General features: G+C 40.5%; 1 protein-coding gene across 4 annotated transcripts in view; it reads left to right on the forward strand.

Moving 5' to 3' along the window:
- The window catches only part of LOC148023232 (uncharacterized), a 66737-nt gene that overhangs the window by 13085 nt on the left and 26115 nt on the right, over positions 1-27537 (forward strand). For all 4 annotated transcript variants that reach the window (XM_087696252.1, XM_087696249.1, XM_087696251.1 and 1 more), the window contains exons 2-4: positions 2219-2425; positions 20638-20925; positions 21071-21232. In XM_087696252.1, the coding sequence (XP_087552378.1) occupies positions 2219-2425; positions 20638-20925; positions 21071-21232 (657 nt within the window). The remainder of the gene's footprint in view (positions 1-2218; positions 2426-20637; positions 20926-21070; positions 21233-27537) is intronic.

Consider the following 27537-nt stretch of genomic DNA (forward strand, 5'->3'; position numbering starts at 1 on the left):
TCTGCCCTTGGCCATTTTGTATACTCTTACATTCATTTACACTATTCATTCACTTCAAGGTTGAGTTATGAGTTTTGCGCTTGCGTTTTGCATTTTGGGTTTAGGGTTTGAGCTTTGCTTATCATTGTCTGAGTCTTTGTGTTTCAATCTTGGTCGTATATGCTTTGTTTCCTCAGTGCAAACCCTAGCATATCTTCACAAGGTGGGTCCTTCTAGTCCTCTTGAAGCTAATGATCGAAGAGAGAAAAGGGAATTTGATGACTAGTTTAAAGATTAGTTGAGGACAACAATTGAAATGTTTGTGCAATTGGTAAACGATTCACAGTTCATGTGCTTTTTGAACCCCTTAAAGGAGTGTAGCAAAAGCAAGAAGAGAAAATCGTCTTCAAGAGCTTTGGGATAGTAAGATGCTAGTGGGGCAATTGATGCATATGCAAGGCCAACTTGGAAGTGTTAATCCAATGCTTTTTGGAAGCAGGGCATGCATGCAATTATGGGGCAGCTAGGTTACTTTGGTGGTGGTACTAGTTTCCATGGTATGGTGGGTCAGGGACTGCATACAAGGATGTATGGCACAACTCCTTATGGTATGTAATAACCAATGCATTCCTCATTTTACATCAACTATTTTGGTTGTAAACTCTTGTACAATTGTTGAAGGTAGCTTAAAGTTAGCGCCATCTATCTATGTCATTATCCTCCACTCTTTCATCATCGAATATCCTCATATTCTTTCTTCTTTCGCCGTTGTTTTACAAGACGACAGACGTATAAATTCATTACAACCCTTTCTTCTCGAGCTCTTCTTCCATTTCATGAACAAGAAGTAAGCCATATTGATGTATTGCTGTCCGTCAATGGAGAAAGGTTGACCTTTTCTCTTTTTATTCTCATTTTGCAAAGAAAGAAATTAGTTTTTTTAATTGCATAGTAAGTGATGCATGCGCACATGTACATCTTTACATGATCTTGTGAGAGTGAACTACTTCTACTCACTTTTTGGTTGATTGTAACTGAGCTCTTCCTTAAAGGACGTAGGTGGAGTAGAAATACAATCTTTTGAGGAGGGTTGCCCATCTTCCACCCTCAATTTTTATCCATTGCTCTCACGTTTCCATGGCTGCAATTGTCTGAATAATTGTCATATTCAGCTTAAGTATTTGTTTTCTCCATTCCTTAAAATACCCCATTGTTTGGGTGTTTACATGTTCCTTTAGTGACAAATGTTCTACAGGGTCCATTTACTGGTCTAGGGGCTGAAAATAACTGTGTTTTGCTACTGTCAGCTGTCGTAGGAGCTGGGCAACTTCTTCCTGTGCTGGGCAACCTGCTGATATATCTGCATTTTATTGCTGCGCTATGTCAGGTGGGCTGGACAGTCATCTCCATGAGTGGGTGAAGCTTCTTGCTGCCTAAAACCTGATTTTCCCTGTGTTTTCAACTTCATTTGTGCCCCAGCTGTCTTCATCATCCTTTGTGCAGCTGTTGTCCACCTTTTCTGAGCCTGTTCCAACTTTTGTGATCATACATAATCTGGGTAAATCTTGTCTTGTATGCGTAGTCTTTATAATACTCGGAGTATGTCAAAATACTCTGTGAAACAAGAGCTGACAATGTTTGAGCAGTCTTGAAAATGAAGTCATTTTTACGGAGACTTTATTTAGGTTTGAATATTGTTGTAGCTGGTGTATATTTTGCTCTATGATATCTATGGTTCCTGCTTTTATCCAGCCTATCAAAGTGCTTTACCTGCAAAAATGGAAGTGGAGGAACAATGGTTGTAATTAGAAACTTGTACAACAAAACAACATGTTGCTTTTGACTGTGATTGTTAAACAGTGGCAAGCTTAGTGGTAGATCTAGAGGATGTCAAAGAGTCCTTTTCAGGTTTGATACTTTAGAATAAAAAGATTCTAAACACGAACAGTGCAACCTCCATATGAGTTTCATGCTGCATTGAGGATGGAAGGAAACAATATCTTTGTTAGTAACGGTTCATTGATGATGAAAAGAAACAGTTACTTTGTTAGTAAAGGTGCATTGAAGGAAAACATAATGCTAGCTCTTGGAAAACGTTACGCTTTGTTATTTGTGATGTCATCTTGCTTCAATGGCCTCTGCCAAAAGTGCTTCTCCCAGGTCTGCTGGAGGCACTTAGATGTCCTATATGCTACCTATATTTGGGACTAAATAAAAGTCCTTTTTTACTTCATGTTAGGTGGATGCTTTCACAGACACCCCTTTTAGGGGCAATCCTGCTGCCGTTTGCTTGCTTCCTGCTTGGCAGGAAGGACATTGGATGCAACAAGTCGCGTCAGAATTCAACCTTTCTCTAACAGTATTTTTGGTAAGGAGGCTAGCTGGTAATGATAATGCTACCAAGATTGATGATTTTGAGATCAGATGGTTCACACCCTGTTCAGAGGTAAGTCAATTTTAATTCACACATTCTAATTATGAAGGTTAAGAATTCGAAACAGAAGTCATAATTACTTTCAGTTCATTTGGACATGTAAGGTTAGAAGCTAGTTTGCACTCATGGATTGACCTCTATACAAAGAATCTTTGTCAGATATTCAGAACTTAATACTCCTGCTGAGTTTCCTTGCTTCCTTTCTTTTGAAAATTGTTCGTGCATCCCAGTTCTGCATATAACAGATCTCTGCATTTAGTTACCTTGGAGCATGGTTATGTATTTGTAGATGCTTTGTGGAAAAATCATGATTATTTGGGTTGTCCTCATTTGGTAATGCACACTAATGCACCGTGTGCTTACAATGACATAATATTGATCAGACATACTGAATGAAGAATCTTTTGTTGGTAAGGTTTTGCTTGCAATGTTATTATCTGTCTTATGAGTCAATTGTTCCTCACATCACACAAGGTTTTAGATTGTGAAGTATGAACTTGTTGTGTCTGATACTGATGTGATAAGAATACTATGAAGCTATTATGGCTCAACAAGCTAAGTTTACCCAGGTATATTGGGCCAGCATATAGCATTATGAGTAGGTAGACCATTGTTATATGGTTGGCTCCTGTAGGTTAGTGTCACCATTTATTAAGTACTCTTGTTTACTACAGCTCGCCTTACAATGTCGAGAAGTAGTTGTCTGTCCATTCATTTGTAGAAATGTTTTAAAGCTAGAATGAAACAGTTCAAGGTTTCAGCACTATAAAAATTACATGGTGCAACAAACAAAATCTGAGCAAGGAGTAGAGAATACACAGAAAATATGAGAAGAATAGAAACTTAGTTAATTCCAAACAAACTAATACGAAGATGGTTTTATCCACCCATGTGCTTCCACTATGAAGCTTAGATGGTGATCCAAATAGATGATAGGCAAAGAGCTTAAGGCTAGTTGGAAGAACTTTGATTGGGTAAAAGATAGATTGATGATGGCTTGGGAGGGGTCTTCCTTTTATAGCCTAGGAAGATAGTCTAGTCAGCCTATTTGACCATATTATAAACCTTCTCTAATCAGCTAGGGAATAGTCCCTTTACTATTGGGTTGGGGGCATTACTACCGAACTCTTGTCCCCCCGCCAGCGGAGACCTCCCATGTTGGATAGGTACTTGTGGGTGCTTGGTGTCAATTTGGGCCTAGGGCATTAATTGGGTTTTTAAAATGTCCTATGGTGACAATAGGACTAGACATTAATTAATACATTAATGCTAGTCTAAGGCCAATTAATATTGGAAACAACTTAAAGTCTCAAAGGGGTTGGCACATAAAATGTGGATGGGCACTAGCTAATTAATGGGCAGGGTAAAATGGATAATTAGCTAAATTTCAAAAATTTAATTCTGAAAATTAAATAATTAATGCTGAAAATAGCATTTGGAAGGTTGCCACTTTGCAAACTTGCCCATGCAAGCGGAGAGAAGGCTGTTTGGGGCTGGCTGAGTGTGGATGCAGCCATTATGGGGGGTGGAGAGCAATTGAGTGAGAGGAACCAGCCGTCATGGAACACCTAGAATCATGTGACAGTTGGTTGCACAGTGCAATAGGACAGATACAATAGGTTTACCGTTTCCTTCTTTGCCTAAGTGAGAGGTGGTGATAGAAGAGGAGGGCTCCACAATGGCATGGAGGTTTTACCCCCCTTTCGAAGTTGTTGGTGCCATTGCCAATAGAGCTATTGTTTAAAAGATTCTCTCTCCAACTAATTTTCTCTCTTGTTCTCTAACATTCCCTCAGCAATTCTTAGCTAATTTCAACCTTTGGTGAAGAGGAACAATGATTTTTGCTTATGAAACCCTAATTTATAGCAGCAACCCAATAATTGAAGACACCATACTCAAAATAATAGTTGTGAATTGAGAATTTACAACTGATTTGAGGGATGAGTCCATGCCCATTCTCTTTGGTTTGCATGCAAGAGTCCAAGGATTGATTTGTGCCCAATCTCTAGCCAAAAGAGGGGCAAATTTTTCCTTGTTGCTGTTGGTCAATTGTGACAACCCTTTGTATTGAAGGAGATTAATCCTAAATTATAGTCTACTTTGTCTTTGAGCAATACGAGGTAAAGAAATACTTCAAGGGATGCTAGTCATTCAATTGTGACAACCCTTTGTATTGGCGATTGAAGGGGATAATTCCTAAATTTGAGTCTACTTCATCTTTGCGCAATACAAGGTAAAGAAATACCACAAGGGGTGCCAATTGTTGGGCCTAATGAGGTGTTGGTTATCCAAGAGTATTTTATAAAGTTAAAATTTCAAATTTGTGAATTTAATTGCTTGATATAAGCTATGTAAAATTAGATAATCTACCACCCTATTTGAGAAAGGCAAGTGTCAGGTACATCCCAATTGCTTAGATGGTTGAATCTTTCCTATTTTTCTAGTTGGAGAGGGTCATGTTCTTCTGGGCTCATCCATTAGATCCGTTTGTATGATGGACTGCTATCTTGGTGATTCTCAACTAGCATTGGAGCCTCCCCTGAGATTGAGATTTGGGCTTGCCTATGCCATTTGGTTAGTATAGGAGCCCTCTTTCGAGATTGAGTACGTGCATGTTCTGTGTACCTAGATGGCTATTCTCCTTTGGCTCTTCCAATTGAGGGATATTTGGTCTACCTTCATCATTGGAATACATCATTTCAACTTGATTGTTGGCACTATACCAAGATTGACATTAGACTCTCCTTCTATTGACATCAATATCCATCGACATCTATCAACACTTGAGCAAATGAATGATTTCCCCATGAGGGACACAATCCAAGTTTCACCTTACTGCATGCGCATTCTTATCATGTAGCATTACTCTTTGTATCTCATTGTATAGAGTACCCTTGAGTGGATCGTGAGTCGTCTCCACCGGTAGTTTTGTTACTACAACTCTTCCATACCTCTTCACCCCTTTGTCACCAACATCCTAGATGGGTGGTTGGGAATAGTCTTTTGTTTTGTGATGTTGGATCTGGCTATCTTTTTATTCCCCCCCACAGGCATAGTTACTCCGTTAAAAAAGAAAGTTGAAAGTGGTTTAATATTACCTTTGTAGGTCTTGGTAGGACAACCCCCCAGCAATCCCTACAGGCTGCCTTGTTGCTGTTTATGGTTTAGAGCACTTTTCAGTATTGGCTCGATAAGCATTTGTATCTGCAGTAGGTGGTTTTTGCATTTTTAGCACTTTTCTTCATCAGTCTCTGCTTAGACTGGTGGTTACCGTACTTGGGATTTGTTTTTGTGGATGCCACACATCACCACCTGCCTTAGCGCGCTTCCATGAGAGCCATTAGATGTTTGATAGCTCTCCCTTTGAGCATTTTGTGCCTTTTCATTCATTCATTCATTCATTATTTAGTTACCTGCATTTTGTGTTTTTATGTTAGTGTTTGATTTCATGTGTTTCAGTTGTGGTTGTATCTGTGTTTTCTTTTGCAAACCCTAGTGTATCTCCACCTCCCTAAGCCTAATACCTTGGTCTCTTGGGGGTGGAACCTTTGGGTAAGAAACAAAAAAGAAGATAACCATCACCAATGTGACCCTAGTAGGACATAGGGCTACTTGTTTGAGTATTGCCCACATCACACAAACATTGTCCAAATAACACAAGCATGATGCTAATGCAAGAGGGAATGCAAAATGAGAATGCTAGTATAGCAGGGATATCACTTGAGCAATGTCATTGCAGAGAAAGTGTTCACATGCTCAAATGCCCTTTTCCAATAATCAGCATAGGTACAAGTGTCAAAGACAATAAAAGACAAATCAATTTGTAGATGTTAAAGAAAAGCACTCTCTTTCACCATAATGTTGATGCCGAGGGCAGGAGTAGCTAGGGTCCTTACTCCCCATCATGTTGATGTTGAAGATAAAGGTGGACCATGAGTATTGCTTAAGGTGTTGGGAAGCGGATGAAGAATCTAAGCATCTCAATCGGAAATATGAGGAGAAATAACCTTCGAGGTAGCATCGCATGGGTGCTTGAAACTCGGCCTTAGAAGGGGAAGCCTCCATGTTGGTCAAATGACAAAGAAGTGGGGCTAAACCATCACAATTGAACCACTAAGGGAGGGTTGAAAATTCATCTCTCTAGTCTAGTTATATATGGTAGATTATTTTTACCAACAACAATAAGGAAAGGTGTTGAAGTTGGCGCATTTGTGAATGAGTGTGTCAGTGGCAACTACATCATTGGTTGCAGTCAATTGGATGAGGGGTCAAGTGGGCAGAATTATAATGTCATCCTCTGATCCTAGGTTATTGCAATGGTTGCCTTAATGTTGAAGTTTCTAGAAAAAAGGTTGATTGTTGCATTGTGTGCGTTGCACCATTTGTTCGTACCATGTTTGTTTAGTCATCATGATGGTCCGCACGAGGACATTGGGGTTTGTCATGAGTGATTTGTGTATGTAGTGTCTTGGAGGGTAGAAGGTTAGTCATATAAAATACAAGCCTAGAATGTTAGTACCGTAATGAGAATAGAAGAACCAAATACTTGTGCTTTATCTTGAGAGGTGCGGTCTAATGTAAGGCTAAGAATGAAGTTAAGCCTAAGCATTAATGTAGTGAAAGAAGTAAAGAGGTCCAATAAATGAAATTACCGATGAGAATTAGTTGATGACTTAGTTGAAGTGTGCAACTCGATAACTAGGCTAAGGTACTAGCACGATTAGCCTAGAGATATTAGAAAGACTAGACTAAGTGTTCTAGCCTAGTTGTAATTAGCCTAGGGATTGGAAGGAAAGACAAGCCTAAGAGATAGGGCTACCATAGACTCTTTCAAGGGCATGTAGATGTGTTGGGAGGGTGTTGTGGTTGGCTAACTCCGAATGAACTATTTAGACAAGACACCATCAGCTTGCCTCTAAGAGAGGTGGTTATTAGGGGGGCAAGAAACCTTAGTCTCCTTGGACATTGAGGCTAGAGAAACTTCACTACATTCTTGGGATGGATTGTTAGGAGTGGACTCAATGCCCCCCGCACCCCCCCCCCCCCCCCCCCCCCCCCCCCCAACCCCACCACCACCGCTTGGAAGTAGCACTACTATTGCTAGATGGGATTGAGCTTGGAGTGGATTTAGAATTTTGAGATTGGGGTAGAGCACCCTTGGGCTTTGAACGATGTTGGTCATTAATGTGCATGGTTTTTTTGCCAATAAACTCAAAAGCTATCCTTTTAAGGGATGTTATGCCATGCAAGTGGCTTGAGTCTAGGAATGAAGTATACTTAGGATTGACCCTATACTGCCCATTATCCGAAAGAGATTCCCTGTGATGAATCCTTGTGCAGCTTAAAGAGAAGAGTGTAATCGCAATAGCATTGCAGAGTAAGTTTAATGAGGTTGACTTGGCATGGCCATGTATCCAAATTGATTGGCTAAGTGAGAGATGCCCAAATGAAGTAGAATGTAAACTTTTAGATATTACAGGATGCGTGATTGAGAATTTTTGTGCGATTGTTGCCCACTCTTGCTCATTGTCTTGTGTTCACTCACTCACTCACTCTCCCTCCATTTCCAACAAAGGCATTCTTAGCCATAGGATCCGAAGTGTGAGTGCTGATTGGTAGATAGAGAGATAGGGATGTGGTATGTGTGAGAGGATGCATAGAGATCGAAGTTCAACTGAGAGTACAATTGATAGTGAAGAGAGTGTAGACACGACTCCCAATGCAATAATCAAAAGTGTAATGTGCAAGTACAAAGTACAACCTTAGGGTTGCTGATGTGTGTTCACACTCGAAAGGTATAAAACACGAGAAGTGCCCAAACTGTGTAACATAGACACATAAAATAAAAGAGAATAAAGCTGGAGGAAAAAATCTCTTGTAAGGAGAGTAAAAAGTGTCCGAGTGTCCTACCGAGGATCACTGACACTCCTTTGTGAGCGTAGGTGTGAGTCAAACCCAACAAACCCCCCTTGGAGTGAAGATTGATTAATATACAAGGATCATCCACCAAAGGAGATCAAATTTAAAGCATTGCAGAATGCTTCAAATTTGTCACGAGAAAGAGCTTTGGTGAAGATGTCTACTGCCATGAGGACATGTATTTTTGAAACCTCACTTAACATGTGGATTAATTTTTAATCACATGTTTAAGTAAATGTTGCACATGTGAGATGCAACTGGGGTTAGAGTAAATTTATGAGCATGGGACCCGAGGAAATCACGGGATATCAAAGGAAAAAGTTGCTATAAGTTATGCCGCACAGGTACTTGGTGGTATCTGGTGCCAGTTGTTGGCCTAGGTCATTCATTTGGCCATAAGTGTCAGTTGATGACACTAGAGAAGTGGTGTTTAATGGTACCTAACGCCAATCTGATGGTCAAAGATGGTGAAGAGATACTTGGGAATGGAAGTTGCCCAACCAATTTAATTATTGGCCAATGAGATTATTTTTCAAGGCACCCAAATAATTATTAGATTGATTTTTAGTATTTAAGGATTGAAAATTAATATTTAATTATGGATTTGGGAAGGTTGCCACTTGTCAAAAATGTCCATGTAAGACTGAAAAACGTCTTTAGAGGTTGGGGAGAGTCATTTTTAGTGGATACAGCCTGCAAGAGAGAGGGAGGAGAGGCTGCTGGTCTGAAATGCAGCCATTGGAGGATCTTTTGAGGCAGCCATGGGCAAGAGAAGACCAATCAACAGCAGGTGATAACATCTACATACTGTTGAGACAGGGCAGTAGCAATAAATGATTGATTTTCTTCAATTCTTTGCGTCTACAAGCTGTTGTGGCAGGGCAGCAATTGCATTTGATTGATTTTCAGTCATTCTTTATGACAAAACTTTGAATTTTCTCTCTCTATAGTGTTCTCTCTTATCTCCCAACCATTTCACAGCCTTGCTCCGAAGATCTCAGCATTTGGACCTTTGGAGGTTGAGAAATTGCAAATTTCTTTGTTGTAAACCCTAATTTATAGCAGAAATTAGGGTTTAATAGCAGCCTCGAGAAGCGTGCCAAAAATTGAAAGCTCCAAGACTTAGATTTTTTAGGGCTGAAGGTGAATTTCAGCTAAATTCAGGTGGAGGACTAGCTAGTCATTGAATTTGGGGCATTTCCATCGTCTATGAAGTGGATGAAGGCCAATTAAGTGCCCAAATCAAGGGGCAAAAGAGATTGAAGACTCGTTGGTCACTTTGGACAGCAAGGGGAGTTGAAATACTGAAAGGGATTGGGAGAATCCCATTGTAAATCTTCTTCTTCTTCAATAAAGCTAAAGAAATACTGAAAGGGGCGTCAATTTTGGGGCCAATCAGGTGTGCATTGTCCAAGATCAATAGTAGGTAAATTTGTATTTTCAGATTTGCATTAATTGTTTGTTGCTGTAATTAAGTTGTAATCAAGGATTTACCACCCATCTACGGAAGGAAGGTTGGTTACATCTACCACATTATTGGTGTTAGGACAGTAGACAAGATTGATATCTCCTGCATGTAGCCTCTCTTTGACAAAGTGATAGTGGACCTCTAGGTGTTTCATGCGTATATGAAACACTGGGTTCCATGCCATTGCAATGGCACTTTGATTGCCAGTAAACAAAGGAGTAGGCTTCATGATAGATACATCAAGATCAGCCAACAAACGTCTAAGCCATACACATTCAATTGTGGTAGTGAAAGCTACCTTGTATTTAACTTCACAAGGCGATGTGGCAACAGTGGATTGTTTCTTGCTAAGCCAAGAGATGCAAGATGAGCTAAGAAAGAAACAGTTACCACTAGTAGAGTGACGTAAATCAAAATCACCAGCCCAATCTGAATCTCTGTAAGTATGTAGTTGCAGTGGTTCCCCCTTGGCATAAAGAAATCCAAGAGTCCTAATATCCTGCAAGTAACAAAAAACATGCTTGATAGCTTGGCAATGTGACATGTGTGGGTGGTGTATATATTTGTTCAGGGTTGAAACTGCAAACTAAATATTTGGCCTTGTGTTGCATAAGTAAATGAGACATCCAACTGTTGGACTATACATATGGATATCAAACAAATCACTGCCATTATGCAAGGATAGCTTGAGTCCAATCTCCGTTGGTGTGCAAATTGGCTTGTAATCTTGCAAGCCAAATCTCTTAAGAAGTCTACTGATTTATCTAGACTATGACAATTCAATGCCTCTAGTATCGTGAATGAATTGAATGCCCAAATAATAGTGCAAAGGCCCTAAGTCTGATATCTCAAAAGTTTGTTGTAAACTTTGTTTGAATGTTGAAATTTGATCAGCATGTGTCCTTGTGAGCAGAAGATCATCAACATAAAGACATATGACCAGCAAGGATCCCCCCTCTTTACAACGTAAAGTGTAGACTCTGATGAGTTGTTAATCAACCCTTGGTTGAGTAAAAAGGCATTGATCTTTGCATACCAAGCTCGGGGAGCTTGCTTCAAACCATACAAAGCCTTTTTTTAGCTTGCATACCAAGTGTTCGGATCCCTCAATTGCAAAACCAATGGGCTGCTGTATGTACACTTCTTCTTGAAGTTTCCCATGTAAAAATGCAATCTTAATATCAAGTTGGTGCGCGGTCCAACCATGATGGGCAGCCAAAGCAACCATAGACCGAATGGTAGTCATGCAAGATGTAGAAGCAAATGTCTCCTCATAGTCAATGCCTTTCTTTTGTGCGTAGCCTTTGGCCACAAGCTTGGCTTTATACTTGTCAACGGATCCATTTGCATTCCTTTTTAGCTTATAGATCCACTTTGTACCAATGGCATTCTTTCCAACAGGCAAGGTCACTAAATTCCATGTTTGATTCTTTATGATAGAATCAAACTCAGCTTGCATTACTGCCATCCAATGCACACTATGTTGTGCATCCTCAAAACATTTAGGCTCCTCATCATCAAGTGAATGTGTTGCCATAACAAACTCCATTGTATTAGCACCATCATGTATACGAGCTTGTCTTCTAGTACGACCAGCAATAGGAGCATCCAAATGACTATCTTTCATAGTCTGCAAGTACCATCTAGGCATCTACCTAGTTTCCTGATTGTGTACAAGCTCTTGCTGAACCTCAAATTCAGCATCTTACTTGATATTCAGATCAGCCACAGGCTGAATTTTTGCATTACTCAATAGAGCAGCTAGCTGAACATTATGTTTACTTGTTGAAGCTCTAGTTGTATCACCAAAAGAAATGTGCAGCAGCCTTTCAAATACATTGTTGGCAACCTGATATGTGTCAAAACTAGCAAGGGACAATTCTGATTTTTCATTAAAAACCACATCCCTACTAACAAATATCTTCTTGGAGACAAGATCATACAATCTATATCCTTTGCTCTCACCGCTATACCCTAAAAAAATGCATTTAACAGCCTTGTTGTCCAACTTATTTCTTAGTACCTTGGGAATGTGAGCATACGCAAGACACCCAAAAGTATGAAAATGTCCAATAGAAGGTTTTTGGCTGTTCTAAGCCTCAAAATGTGTGACATTCTTTAATGCCTTGGTAGGACACTTGTTCAAAACATGGCAAACACACATAACTGCTTCCATAAAAAGACTATGTGGCAAACTCTTTGCTTTCAGCATACATTTGGCCATCTCCATGAGTGACCGATTCTTTCTCTATGTAATCCCATTCTGCTGTGGAGTATATGCAGTAGTGTATTGATTGACAATGCCTTTTTACTTCAAAAAATTATTCAGCATGGAAGATATGTATTCCCTCCCTCGGTTCGAACGAAGAGTCTTAATCTTGTAGCCAGATTGATTTTCAACAAGTACTACAAAAGCCAAAAATGCATCATACACCTCTAACTTTTTCACCAATGAGTAGACCCAACAAAACGAGTAAAGTCATCAATGAAAGTGACAAAATAATAACAACTAACTAATGACTTTGTTTGTATAAGGCCACATACATCTAAATGCACAATTTGTAATTTGGTAGTTGCCTTAAAAGCAACATGACGAGGAAACGAAAAACTATGCATTTTTCCCAAAATGTATCCCTTATACATATGCTCAAGAGGTCTCTCTAAGAGAGGTAAGCCATCAAGCATCTATGTACACTGCATAAGCATCAAGTTGCCATAGTTAACATGCCCTAAACAAGCATGCCATAATTCTACCTGTGACATAGTAGAAGTAAGAGTAGATGCTAGATAGACCAATTCATCAGCTGAATAAGCATCTAAGTCATAGAGTTTATGACATAAATGTAATGAATGAAATTGAGAGGAGAGAGGAGAATGAGCTAAAGAGAGAGAAAGAGAGAAGGAAGAAGAGAATGAAAGACTAAAAGAAGAGAGAGAGAGACAGAAAAGAGGGAAGAAGCGAGGAGGAAGCCATGGAAGCTGAAAATGAAGGTGAAGAGTATGTTCTTGATAATAACTGCTTGCCCTAAATTGGGACTTTTACACCTTATATACCTCGGTCAGTGCGACTGGGTGTCTAACCCCTAGTTCCTATGTATCCCGCTTGTTACAATCCGTCTCTACCTTGAAGGTTTTTGTCTAAAAAAACGAAGACAATTGGAGGGAAGTGATAGATGGCTTAAGGAGTGGGATGCTGAGTACTACTCTGAGTCACATTACAATGAAAATGGATGGGTAAAGACTAGGGACAGCATGTTGTCCATGACAGGCTTGCTGAGATAAAATTGTCATAACTTTTGATAGGTTGCTCCAAATGGGGCGTGTTGCATGTCGAAACGGAGCTTATGATGAGTACTTTTTTTCAGCCCAGGTAGGACGCACGTTCTTGAGATTTGGGCAAGTCCAAAATTGTTCTAAAACAGTGTGCAGTCTGCAAGCACGGGATGGTCAAACGGGGGGCATGATTGGCTAATCTTAAGCCCGTTGGGCATCTTGGAGGTGAGGAAATTCATTGACAATAGTGGTTGGGCTCTAGGAGGCTTCTTCTAGAGGTAGGCCTTGCCATTTGATGAGGTATTCATTGATAGATCGAGATCTTAAATGCTTATCTCATTGCCCAATGATTGCCTCAGGGATATATTGAATGATACCTTCTTCATCTAATTGGGGGGAAGTTCTTCCATATAGTCCACTGAGGTGCTAATGAAAGGCTTCAATTGGTTGACATGAAGCACATTGTGAATCTTGGTGGTAGAGGGAAGCTCTAATCGATAGGCCAAGTCACCAACTCTCTGAAGGATCCGGTAGGGGCCGTAGAAACGGTGGGGCCAACTTGTTGGGATAAAGGCCCTTTATTCACCTCCGTGTATAGTACACGTGTATTATTTATTTGTACATGTGAATGCACCCTTATGTCACATCCGTGTATAGTACACGTGTATTATTTATTTGTACATGTGAATGCACCCTTACGTGCCCTAAGTATAAATACATTTTATTCTTTGTGTACCAACACATTGTTGGTACATCCAAAATCGAATTGTATTCTCTCTCTCTCTCTCTCTCTCTCTCTCTGTCACTCTCACTCACCTGCTCACTCGTTCAGCTGCGGCTCACCCTCACAACAACTGGTATTAGAGCCCAAGGTTTTGCACGTTTCTCGAGACCAAGGGTAGCCAGAATGTAGGCACCTCGATGACCCATAGGGTTTGCTTGCCTGTGCATCACCTTTTAGCATGGTTGAGATAGCATCAAGGTCGGCTGGGGTAGTCTTCCAAGTATCCATCTCAACCCTTACCGCTTCTGTTCTATTCCCCAAGAAGATGAGATTGTTACCCCAATCTTCAATAACTCGCGCGTTCCTCATCCAGGGTCGGCCTAGCAGTATGTCATAGTCCACTCCCTTCATGACAATGAAGTTCAAGGAAAACTGTTGCCATCCAATGCACACTTTGTTGTGCATCCTCAAAACATTCAAACTTCTCATCATCAACTGTGCTTGCTGCTATAACAAACTCCATGGTATGTGCAGTATCATGCATACGAGCTTGCCTTCTAGTACGACCAGCCATGGGTGCATCTAGATGACTATCTTTCATAGTCTATAAATACCATCTAGGCATTTGTCTTGCCTCCTAACTGTGCATAAGCTCTTGTTGAATTTCAGTTTCAGCACTTTACTGATTATTCAGATCAGCCAATGGATGATTTTCTGCATTTTCCAATGGAGCAGTTGGCTGAAAATTAAGTTCAATTGCTGAAACTCCAGTTGAATCACCAAATGAAATGGGCTGCAGCCCTTCAAACACATCATGGGCAGGCTGATATGTGTCTAAACCAGCAAGGGACAATTCTGATTTTTCATGAAATGGTACATCCCTACTAACAAACACCTTTTAGAGAGAGGATCATAGAGTTTGTAGTCTTTGCTCTCACTACTATATCCCACAAAAATGGATTTAACAGCCTTGTTATCTAGCTTTTGTTTGAGTACCTGGGGAATGTGTGAATATGCAAGACACCCAAAGATACAAAAGTGTCCAACATAAGGTTTTCGGCTGTTCCAAGCCTCAAAAGGTGTAATTTTATTTAATGCTTTGTTGGGCATCTGCTCCAAACATGGCAAGCTTCCATCCAAAAACTGTGTGGCAAGCTCTTTGCTTTCAGCATACATCTGGCCATCTCCATGAGTGATTGATTTTTCCTCTCTGCAACCCCATTCTGCTGTGGAGTATAAGCAGTAGTGAACTGATGAACAATGCCATTTTGCTTCAAAAAAGAACTCAGCATAGAGGACACATATTCCCCCCCTCAGTCTAAACGGAGAGTCTTTACTTTACAGCCAGATTGGCTCTCAACAAGTGCAACAAAAGCCAAGAATGTATCATACACTTTTGACTTTTTTACCAAAGAATAGACGTAGTAGAATCGAGTAAAATCTTCAATAAAAGTCACAAAATAGTAATATCCTCCCAATGACTTTGTTTGCATAGGTCCATTTACATCTAAATACACTAATTGTAACGTGACTGTGGCTAACATCATGGGGAAATGAAAACCGATGCATGTTTCCCAAAATACATCCTTTGCACAAGTGCTCAAGAGGTCTCTTCAGAAGAGGTAATCCATTTAGCATCTATGTACACTGTAAGAGCATCAAGCTACCAAAGTTCACATGTCCCATGCGAGCATGCCATAACTCTGCTTGTATCATAGCAAGAGTAAGAGTGGATGCCAAGTATGCTGACTGATCAACTAAAAGAGTATCCAACTCATATAATCCATGACATAAAGTGCCACTCAAGACCAAAGTCATGTATTCCTTGTCTCTCACTATGTATTTGTCATCATCAAACGTGACTTGCAATCCACAATATGCCAAAGAACAAATAGAGAGCAGATTCTTTTTTATACCGGGCACAAACAAAGCATCCTGTAGGCGGAGAATAGAGCCATCAATGGCTGTGATCACAATCTCCCCAATACCTCTAACAAGGTATGATGCATTATTGGCATACTGTACAGACTTGCCAACTGGAGCTGCACCAACAAAAGCAAATAAATCTTTGCGAGATGTGATGTGCCTAGAAGCACCATTGTCAAAAAACCAAGTGCTTGCATCCTCTGTAGAGCTAAATGATGGATCAGCCCAAGAAGTGTCATAACTGCTTATGTAAAAGCAATAGTCCTTGTTTGCAACAAAGGATACCGACTTAGTAGCAATGGAAGGAGCATCAGAAACATACATTCTTGCCTTCGTTTTCTTCTTCTTAGCGATGCGCTTTCTACACTCAGTGATGTAGTGGCCTGGCTTCTTGCAATAATGGCATTTGCCCTTTTTGGCTTGCATGCCTCCTTGTTTTTTACTTCCCTGTGAGGTGCTTGAAGTCCTAGAGCTTTGTGGAGCATTCTTTACTTGGCTGCCTTTGCCCTTTTGTTTAGCCATAAAAACCTGCTCAGAGGCTATGACATCCACACCACTATTTCTTCTTGTTTGCTCCTCCTCTAGAAGCAAATTGACTAATTGAAGAAAGGAAATAGGCTGTGGGGCTATCCTCATTGTGAGGTTTAGGGCAATGTGGAAAGCCAAGTATGAAGGAGGCAATGAGTTCAATGTAGTAGATATCAACTGTGCATCTGAATAGTACTCATCGACATTCATAAGTTGCTCATGTAAGTTCTGAATTTTGTTCTAGTGATCTTGCATAGAATCACCCTCATCCATCTTCAATGTCTCAAGCTCTTTCTTTAAGAAAGAGATGTGGGTCTCATTCTTACGAGCAAACAACTGCTCCAAAGTTAGCTAAGCTTCTTGTGAAGAAGCTGCCAAACGAATGTGGGGGATGATGGACCGTTGAACTGCCAATGCAATTAGGGACAAAGCATGTGCATCCCGTGTATCCCATGCTTTTTGAGTTGCTGATCTTTGGGGATGTGGTTGAAGTGGAGCAAGCTGAACAAGTTGGGGTGCCCATTGTCCACATCCTGGTAGAGGAGGAGTAGCAGGAGCCACAACTCTGGGCCTAACTTCTTCTCCATTGACATAATCCCAAATATTTTTCGTAATAAGCACATTCTTCATCATGAAGGACCAAAGTGAGTAATTGTTACCATCCAATCTGTCCTCTTTGGATACATAGGTAAATACATCTCCTCCGTGATTTGCCATGATAATCAATACCAAAAGAAGGCAAAAGAGCAATGTCCAACTTGGAATAACTTGGAAATCTCCAAAATTTCCTGGAATTACAGCAAATAGCTTTCTGCAATAAGTACAGTGAGGGACACTTTGTCAAAACTGTCTGTAATGCACACAGTCCAAGGTGCATTCAATGTTCAGCAACACTGTATGAGCAAAAGCCCTAAAATTTCTCGCCCCAAAATTTTCCAAAACTGTCTATCTTTGACTGAGACTGTAGTACATGTGCCAATGTGTTTCCAAAATACAAAAGCCCCAAAATTTCTAATAAATTTGCCAAGAAATTTGCATCAACCGTGTCCCACACATGTACACAGAGTTCTGTGCCTGCCCGGGCTTAAGCCTTGTTTCCAGAAGTGAATCTGGAATATAAAAGTAAAATTTAAGAAAAAAATATCTCAGAAATGTCAAGCTGGAGGCAGTAGATGCAGAGATAGGTGCAGATGGCCAGATGTAGTCATGTGCAGCTGGCGTGGTGGCTCGGGTGCTGCTGAGGCGTGGCGGGGGCAGGTCATAGGCTTAGGCGGTGTCGCATAGGTGGACGGGAGCGGGAGAAGGGTTGCGCAGGAGACGAGCTGTGCAGAGGGGCTGAAGACGCAGGGACCAGGCAGTGGCGCAGGGCAGGAGTCGCAAGAGGAGGGGCGGTGCTCCCAGACGAGCTGATGGGCAGCTGGCGCAGGCGGCGCTTGGCGTTGTCAGGGGCGGGTGGACCAGAGGCTGCATAGCCCAGGTCGCTGGTCAGGTTCGTCAGCAAGGGCAGACGCTGGCAGCACTGAAGGGGCTTATGGAGGCACACCCAGGGTGTCTCCTTTTGAGGTGACGCTGGCTGACTGAGCAGGAGCAGAGCAGCTCCAAAGCTGACAATGGACACTGGGGTAGATTTGTATTGAACCGGGACTCATGGAGGCTGAGCAGAGCTGATCTGCGCAGAGCCTCAGCTCTGATACCAAATGTGAGGAGGAGAGAGGATCGAAGTTCAGCTCAGAGTGCAGTAGATAGTGTGGAGAGTGGAGCACGACACCCAATGCAATAGATTGAAAGAGTGTGATCTAAAAGTACAAAGCACAACCCTTAAACCTTAGGGTTGTAGGGGGTGTTCACACCCGAACATGATAAGTGCCCGTAAGTGTGTGACATAAGCACATACGAAATAAGACAATAAGTCTGGGGGAAAAACCTCTCGTATCGAGAGTAAAAAGTGCCCCAGTGTCCTATTGATCATCGACACTCCTGTGTGAGTGTAGGTGTAAGTGAAAACCCAACATTGTTGGGGCTAACTGGGTGTCGCCTGTTGAAGATAGATTGGTAAAGTTTGAATTCCAGAGATCCTTGCTGTAATTTTGAGTTAAATCAGGTCATCTACCACCCTTTCGGAGAAGGAAGGCTGGTTTCAGCCTCTATTCACTACTAGTCCTTTTCGACCCAAATTAAGGATGCCTTTCTTGATGACACTAATTAATGTGGACTTATGCCAGTTGACTGTGAAACCAGCAACTTAGTACAACAGAAGGACTTGTAATGCTTTTGATATGCTATAACCATTATCTTGAGCATCAGTAGTGATTCGTTGGCACAAACACTTGTCCGAAAAGTTACTTTTCTTTATATCTCATTTTCTGCAAACTACCCATGTCTGCATGCTTATCTAGCATGCAGAAGAAGGATTGAGTTCCTGAAGGAGAGAAACTTTGTCTACAGAGCCTGCGAAGGGTGGAAGAAGGGCAGCATTGACAAAGAGATGGGATGCAGACCCTTAGCTAGCAAAATAACAGAATTTTGCAATTTTGTCATTGAAATCATTTTCTTCATCACCAGCCAAATGCTATCCCATTTTATCTTATCGAGGGTCATTTCCGTGGCCTCTTGCAGTAATATCACCAGCTGGTTAGAGACTTTTGCCCACTTCACAGCTATGAGCACATTCAAAGCATTGTCCAGAATGACCTATCTTTGATAGAGGTGTACCAATGAGATTTGATAAAATTTTGGAGCAAAGGAGAAAGCCTAAAGGCTAGAGCCTAAACCAGAATTTTATACAAGATACTCATCAATGGGAACAGCTGCCAGTGATTTAATCTCTTGTAATGCTGCTGCTTGGGCACAAGCGTAACGATACCTTTCTTCTAGGAATCTGGATTGGTCTTTCCATCCAGTACTTATTAATCCAGAGGTACACGACATCTTTAATTGCATCCTGGAATTTGATCTTGAGCTCAACTGTAATGGTATCATAGTCCAGTTTTCAGTTGCTTCACAAAGTTCCACATTGGAAAGGAAACCCTCCAGGGTTATGTTATGGTCCTCAGAAATGACAGAGTCCCGACTCTCATGTCTGAAGACAACTTCGAAGAAGCCCTTTCCCCCAGAAAAATGTGATACACCACATTATGAACCTGAGCTGGAGTGTTGATACATCTAGTGGCTTCATTCAGCTTGGTGATTTACCAGTAGAAAAGACCAGGACTTCCCTGGACTCAAACCTCAGCAAATTATTATACAAGCCAGTTGACGATCAATACACCCTTTTTATCAGCACCTTCATACCTAGACTCTATGCAATAAGAAAAGTTATCACAAATGGTATCTGATATGCACAGGGGGTTCTTCTCAATCCACAGGTCGTTATCAGCAAGGGAGTTAGGGCCTTGAAAAATTTTGCTCTTGGTGCTATTTGCTAGGAGATCATGTTCTGTTGTCTGTCATGCTAGAAGAAGCTTTGTTCTTTCCTACACTCTTCAAGCCCGTACCATGTGCATCTTCTGCATTCTTCCCCACTGTGATGGTGGTAGGCTGGCGAGGCTGTTGAGGGGAGCCTCATGTGGCGATGTATGCTGCCACCTGTCAAGAGAGTTAAAGGGGTTTGTATGGTGTGATGGTTATTACAGAGTAAGTTTGTAAATCTTTTAAACCACTCACCTAACCACTTGTTCTCCCATTCACCAAGAACCAGATTTGTCCATGACAGTAAAGTTTAAGAAATCATCAGATTTTGTTGTCACTTTGTCCATCTATGTGTGGATGGTAGGAAAGGCTCCTCCAATATAAAATGATAATTCTTGGATCTGTGATAAAAGGTTTTCACTGAAGCTTTAAGTCTTCTTTTTGAAGTGTAGTCCATTGAACTTTTGTCCATTGTAATAAGTGAGAAGCACCAGGTTCACTCACACTTTACATTTGATTTGTGTGGCACCTTTCTTCACTTCTCTTCAAGCTCCTGCTATCAACATTTGGAGTCCTTGTCATGGCATGGCTAATCGCTTGCAATGCTGCTGCAAGTAGAAGTCTTGCTATAAGTATATATAGATCAGGTCCACTGTGGGTACATTTCCTCTTAATAGAAGCTGGCTGCCTAAAATATATCATGACCTTGTTATCACAGGATCACGTAAACATCTTGAAGTCTAATTCTATGCATCGAATGCTCTTGTAGTAGTCAACTATAGCATTTGTCTGTGTGTACAAAACTTTCTAAGTGAGCGGTCAAATTGAATGGATTCAAAATTCACCTTATCAAAATTTCAATGCATGTTTCTAGTAAGTAGGCTATACTTCATGTGTTTATTAGGCTTGGACTGATTTGTTGTGTTAATAACAGCTTGGTTTAGTATCAACCCTTTTTGCATTTCTTCCTTCTGCTAGGTTTTTCTCTGTGGCCATGCAACATTGGCATCTGCTTATCTTCTTTTTGCATTCGGTAACACTAATGGAGATTCTCTACGTTTCCACTCTCAAAAGAGTGGAGTTTTGATTGCCCGGAAAGTTCAAAGGCTTTCAAAGGGTAATGATAGAGAATGTAAGTTTGTGGTAGAGTTGGATTTTCCAATGCTATTATGCTCAGAATGCGACTCTGAATTGGAATTGCTATCAAGTACCTTCAAAGATTTGACACCCTTGTCATTCAGCAAAACCAGTAATAATGATCTTCTTGTAAGTTTGTGAAATTTTGTTTAGCTTCATATCTCTTGTCATAAGTGCTCTTAGTTACACATGTAGGAATTGGGATTGGTTGTAAGCCATAAACAAACGTAGAGAAGATGACAAAATTATATTTAAGGTTTGTTTTCCCCCCCAGGTGGAGCTTCCATCAGGAGAAGATGTACATGACCTTCAACCTTCTTTTGATGAATTGAGGAAGCTTACTGCCAGAGGAGTCATTGTCACAGGCCAAGCCTCTCACAATTCTGGCTATGATTTTATTTCTAGATTTTTTGCGCCAAAGGTTGGGTTAGATGAGGTACAATTATGCTCATTTAGATCATTCTTATTCTAACATGTGCTTCATGAAATCATCAGTGAAATGTATTTAAATTGAAGTCGAGTATGTTGCTACTTGTACAAAACATTATCAATATTCGCTGCATCAATGGGAATTGACTCTAGATAAGGTCACAGGTAGGTTAATAATGGTAAAGAAAAATAAAGAAAGCTGATAAAAGTCATGTGTCTGTCCTTTCACAATCTTGATTGCAAAATGTTCAACAAACTTAATGGAGCAGAAAGTGGAGAGTGAATGATATTGAAAAGGCTACCATTGCTTGGTGCTCAGTTTAAGCCTCTACCGAAGTAATACCTTTCTCCTACTTCCTAAAGGAAAGGAGTCATGGTCTGGTGTTGCAGCCTCTTAATTTTGTGGCACAATTAAAGGAAAAATTGTGAACACTGTGACTGCATTGGGGTTTAACATGTATGGGTAAGGGTTCGTTCTACAAGTTGTTTGCTACTTACAACCCCTAACCCTATAGTGAATCTGAAACCCTAACCTCAACTGTGTAATAATATAGAGTATGGTATGATGTATCAAATGTCATGGACTGTGATGCAATAGGAAGAGGTTTCCCATGTGGAGCCCATGATGATAACTCAACTATATTCTGCATGGAGCAGAGTGAGGTAACTCATGTTAGTGAAATGATGTGACGTGTCATGCGACAGCTTACTAGTAGTTGAAGGACAGATGGCATGTGTGCTATTAGTTTGATTATGTGAGCTAAGATAGATTTGTTCCTGAGGCGTTGGCTATACCAACCTTGTAACAAAATAAGAAACTTGACCACGAGCATGGGCACAATCCCCATGGAGTCATCATCGAGCTTGCATTCATGCACATGTGTGAAATTTATTTTATTTTTCTATGTGCTTGGCCAATTTATTTGAGATTTTCTTGTTATTTGATATTGAGTACCTCTTTGTCAAGTCTAGCAAGCATCTAGATTCTTTGGAGTGTTGAGGTAAAATATGCTTTACATGCTGAATTAGCCTCTTAAACAGTCCCAAAAATGTTTAATTAATGAGAAACCCTAAAATAGGGAGCAGTTGGAGAGAGTTAGAACGAGGAGAGGTTTGAGGTCCCGAAACTTTCTATAAATAGGCAAGTTGCCCTCCATTCAGTCCAATCTCGTTTTTGCAGGTTTTAGGCCTTCTAGCTTTCCTACCCACCCACTATTCATGGAGGACATCTCAGCCAAGGCTATCCGACCTCGTCTACACCCATCCGGGGCCTGTTTCCAGTCTTCACCTCACAGCCCAAGCTTGCCATTGCTGTCTACTGGTGTTACCAGCCCTCTAGAGGCTATGTTTGCAGCTGGCAGGTAGTTTGCTACCTGCGTATATTGCATTGGTGGACTTCCTGTCAGCCAGCCTTCTTGCTGCGTTTGCTGCTGTCTGCTGCTGGCAACCCCTATTCAGCCCTCTTCAGGCTGCCTTTTACTGCTGCCGGTGCCGGTTAGCAGTCCTAGCCCCTATGCTAGCTCTATTTTGGAGATTTCCCCCTCTTCTGCCTGTCCGTGGCACCATTGTCTGCTATGTTTGTTGCTATATAAGATCTTGGAGGTTGTCTTGCTGCGTTTCGGGATTTGTTAGGAGTACGACACACTCTCCCACTCATTACCTCTACCTTAGTCCTCGAGATACGAGAGTTCGGGGTACTGTTTCATTCCTTGCATGGTTTGTTTGGTGCATGAGCATTGTATATTCACATTTATTCATTTAGAACTTCACTGCATTCATTGAGTGTGTGTTACCCTAACCCTAATCGAGTTCTGTTGAGTTTATGCTTTGTTGTACGCTTTTATTTTCGTTTTTGTGTTAGGATATTTCTTCACATGGTATTAGAGTAAGATTCTCTTTGACGAAACCTTGGCCTTTGATCTAAAAGCCCTTTGTAAGAAGCAGGAACAACAAGAGGGCAAGATGACTTCAAACACATCTTTACCGCATTATCATAATGCTCCCAAGCCTAGCACATCGAGACACGAGAGAGAGTTGGCTTCATAGCTTGCTCCTCCTTCCAACATGGCTGGAGAAACTTTGGGTTACCGTGGAGTCCATTGACTATACAAGATCTCACACGTTGAATATGATTTGATCCTCATGTATTGAGCTCAACAACAGATTGAATGTAATTTTGAGTTTTTTTCTTTAGATTCGGTGCACCAGTCTAATGATTTTGTAGGAAGGATGGAAGCTTCATAAAGGACTGGCCATCTTGACGTGAAAATTAGCATGGAGTACAAACCATTTTTCTCTCTACCATCTTCATCTCCATATCTACATTTTTCATCTTTTTCGTACACATCTCCACCCTCATGTACTTCTATGTTAGGTACACAAATCAATACTTCTCAATCTTTTGGCTTTACTTTCTCTTTTTCACAAGATATTGATTTTGCTCAGGATGAAGGATCTACCAAGTATTGGTTCATAAGTCCTAAAGAGGATAGATTTTGCATTTGAACTTAAGAAAATATAAGCAAAAGTCGCAAGATTTATCGATGAGTGCTTCTTTTTTATCTTTTCCTTCAGCTTTTATATCTCATGGTTGATTTGATTTTGGTTAATCATCTTTTTCAGGTAGCACTGTATCCCATTCTCTAAGTAGTCTTCATATCGAGTTGAGATACCTCTTAGATTGATTCATGGTGATCTTTGTGAAGAGCCAACATCCATCGCCATCTTGAACGGTGCACTATACTTCTTTTTGATTATGGATGATACATGTGGATGTACTTTCTCAAGCATAAGTCCGATGCCTTTACATATTTCTTTGCTTGGATACTGCTAGTACATAACTAGATTGGTTGTTGTGTAACATGCATGAGGAGTGATAGTGGGGCCAAGTTTACCTTCCATGAGTTTTTTGAGTTTCTACAGGAGCATAGCATTTCTCGTCAACTTATCTCTACCAACTCTCATTCACAGAATAGAGTTGTAGAGTGTAGGAACCGAACCATCATGAACATGATACACCCTTATGCTGTTCGCAGTAGAGTTCCCCGAGGGCCGTTGGTTCGAGGTTATTAATACTTCGGTGTACATCTTCAACTGGTGCTTGATTGCAGTTGTCCCCTCAGATGACTTTGTATGAGGCATTTTTTGGCTCTTTGCTTGTAGTTTCTCACTTTAGAGTCTTTGGAAGTCATGCCTATATGTATATCCTTGATGATAAGATAGGAAAGCTCACTGCTTGAGCTGAACTTTTGATCTTTGTAGGATACTCCTCCAAAGTGAAAGTCTATCGCCTATTCAATCCTTGGACAAACAAGGTGATTGTTGGGAGAGATGTAGTGTTTGATGAGAGGGACATTGCACTGGATTTTGAGCCATTTTCTCACATTATTTCCTCGGAGATAGTGCCTTCTTAGCTGGGTCTATTGCGTGCTCTTGATTCACTTGCATATTCTTTAGCTTCTAGGCCCCTGAGACTTGTTATCTTGTTGGTACTAGTAGACTATGCGAGATTTAGGGATTCTTTCACTGGATTCCACTCCGGAGTATCCTACAAAATCTACCCGGCTTGCATCTTATGTATCATTTACATCGTTGTTTATAGCTGATTACATAGCACATTCTGAGCTAGATAGTTGATAGGAGGCTCTTTAGTATCCCCAACGAAGAGAGGCCATGGAAAAGGAGCTAGAGAGCATTGACTAAAATGAGACTTAGACCTTGTTGGATCGACCGAGCCATAAGAAATTCATCTAGACAAAGTGGATTTTTAGGACCAAGCTAAAGGCTGATGGGACTTTAGACAAGTACAAGGCTCACCTTGTGGTGCAGGGGTTGCAACAGAAATAAGGCATTGAATATGAAGAGACCTTTGCTTCTATTGCACGGTTAATATCATTTTGTCTGTTGGTTGTGCTTCCCGCTCACTACGGTTGAGCAATCTATGAGATGGACATCAAAAGTGCCTTTTTGAATGGATATTTGAAGGAGAAAGTCTACGTGGAGCAACCATCTGAATTTTTTTCTATTGACCAGAAAGATAAGATCTTTCACTTGCGGAAAGCTCTTTATGGGTTGAAGCAAGTACCACGGTCTTGGTTTTAGAGGATAGATGAGTTCCTTAGAACTCATGGATACTATTCTATCCCTTATGATCCGAACTTATACATACGTATTACTTCAGAGGGGATTAACTATATCGTGCTACACATAGATGATTTACTTATCGCTGACTCAAATTCTGCTACCATAGCAAAAATTGAGGCCCAGCTTTGTGCTACTTTTGAGATGACAGACCTTGGTTTGTTGTCTTACTTTTTGGGAAAGAAGGTTGTTTGATCTAGGAAAAGTATTTTCATGTCATAGTAGAAGTATGCTCTTTAGTCAGTAGACTAGTATTGCATGGATGAGACACGGCCTGTGGCCATGTCTCTTGATTCCACTAACCATCTTTCTAAGGATATCCTAGGTCAGCCATTCGACAAGTACACCTATAGATTTGTGGTAGGGGGAAACCCATTTTGTTGATTCACACTAGGCCAAATTTAGCTAGCTTAATCAGTTTGCTTAGTATGTCATTGTACCTAGGATGTCACATTGGATTGCATATCTTTGTGTTTTGAGATATTTATGGTGTATCTATTCTTATGGCTTGACTTATGGTTCTAGTTTATATTCGCTAGGATACACTAACTTTGATTGGACAAGAGATCTTGACACCTAGGGTTCCCATGGTGGCTATCTCTTTACCTTGGGCATGATACCTATCTCTTTGGCCAACTGTAAGGAGGAGACGGTGGCGGCTTCCATAGCCGAGGTTGAATATAGGGCTCTCTTTGATGGTACCACGGAGACTATCTACTTTAGGAGCTTACTGGTAGCACTTGAGTTTCCATCATAGCAGCTAGAAACGTTTGGAAACGAAACGTTAGAAACGTGTTTCGGAAGTTTCTTTCAAGAGGGGGTAAAATAAGAAACCTGGGTTTTCTTATATAGGGATTTTTAATAGTTTTGACTAGGGAAAAATGTTCTAAATCTCTATGAAACTCTCTCTTAAACAAAGAATGGCTAATTGAGCTTGAGTGATAATAGAGTCAATTGAGAATAATACATTATACTTTACATATCCATGATCCATTATTGACTTATCACTTATGTCAAAGGTAGTCTTTGGACAAGCTATACTATGGTTTAGAACTCAAACATTATGATTCATACAAATCATATAAAGAAAATTGAAATTAACATGTAAATAGCCTATCTATAATATGGGCTGAGTCAAGTTGCAACATCATGATTCTCATTTCAAAACAAATTGACAAAATGTCAAAATCAAGAATGAATCGTAATATATCATATCATAAATGAGACTAAAGTCGTATATATTTAAATCTCAAGATAAGAATAGATACTAGATTTCCAATAACTAAACAAAATCACAAAAAAATTGGTTTCTCATTCAAAATCTTGAGCCCTCACGAGTCATTATACATCATCATCATCATGTTTAACATTGCCCATTAGTTTTTGTCAAAAAAACCATGTTTTGGGTTCCAACTCACCAAAATAATAAAAAAAGTTAAAAACGCTCACGTTTTTTACTCTCAGAAACGTTTCGTACTTAAAGGAATGTTTCGTAAGTTTCAAATTCAAAGAAACACGTTTCTTAGCTGCTATGGTTTTCATGTGACTTGCCGACCGTTGTCTACTATTACAACTAGAGTGTCATTTCCCTTGCAGGTAATCCGATCATTACACCACGGATGCAAAATGTAGGAGTCTACTTTCACTTCACCAGAGAGCAGATTGCCATCTGCCTAGAGTTTGTGCCATTGTCAAATAATTTTGTAGACATATTGACCAAGGCGGTAGGTGATTCAAGACTTGGTACCTAGGATCGGCTTGGATACACCCTCCCCTACTTTTTTAGATTGATGTGGAGAGGGGGATTCCCTCAAGCTTTCGCTTCCAGTTTTGAGAGAGGGTGGCTTTCTTTTCTTAGTGGTGACGGGATATTGTTTATAGTTCTATTTTTGGATATTATGTATATTGTTCTTTGTATCTTCATCCATATCATCAAGATGACACGATTGTAAAAGGGTGCTTGGGCAAGTGAATGATTTCCTGTGAGGGCACTGTCCAAGTGGTACCGTTGCATAGCATTTTGCACAAGCATGATTACACGCGCCTTGCCTTTTGTGTAACTCCAATGCATTGGTATTTTGATATTTTAAACATGCATTTGTGTGCATTTATCCCTTTTTGGTCTTTTGGAGTGGTCGACCATCATATTCGTGGCATTGTACATGGTAGTCT

Source organism: Lygodium microphyllum, chromosome 16 (genome assembly GCF_053477565.2).
Source record: "Lygodium microphyllum isolate KBCC chromosome 16, Lygodium_microphyllum_v1.1.10, whole genome shotgun sequence".
Lineage (NCBI taxonomy): Eukaryota > Viridiplantae > Streptophyta > Polypodiopsida > Schizaeales > Lygodiaceae > Lygodium > Lygodium microphyllum.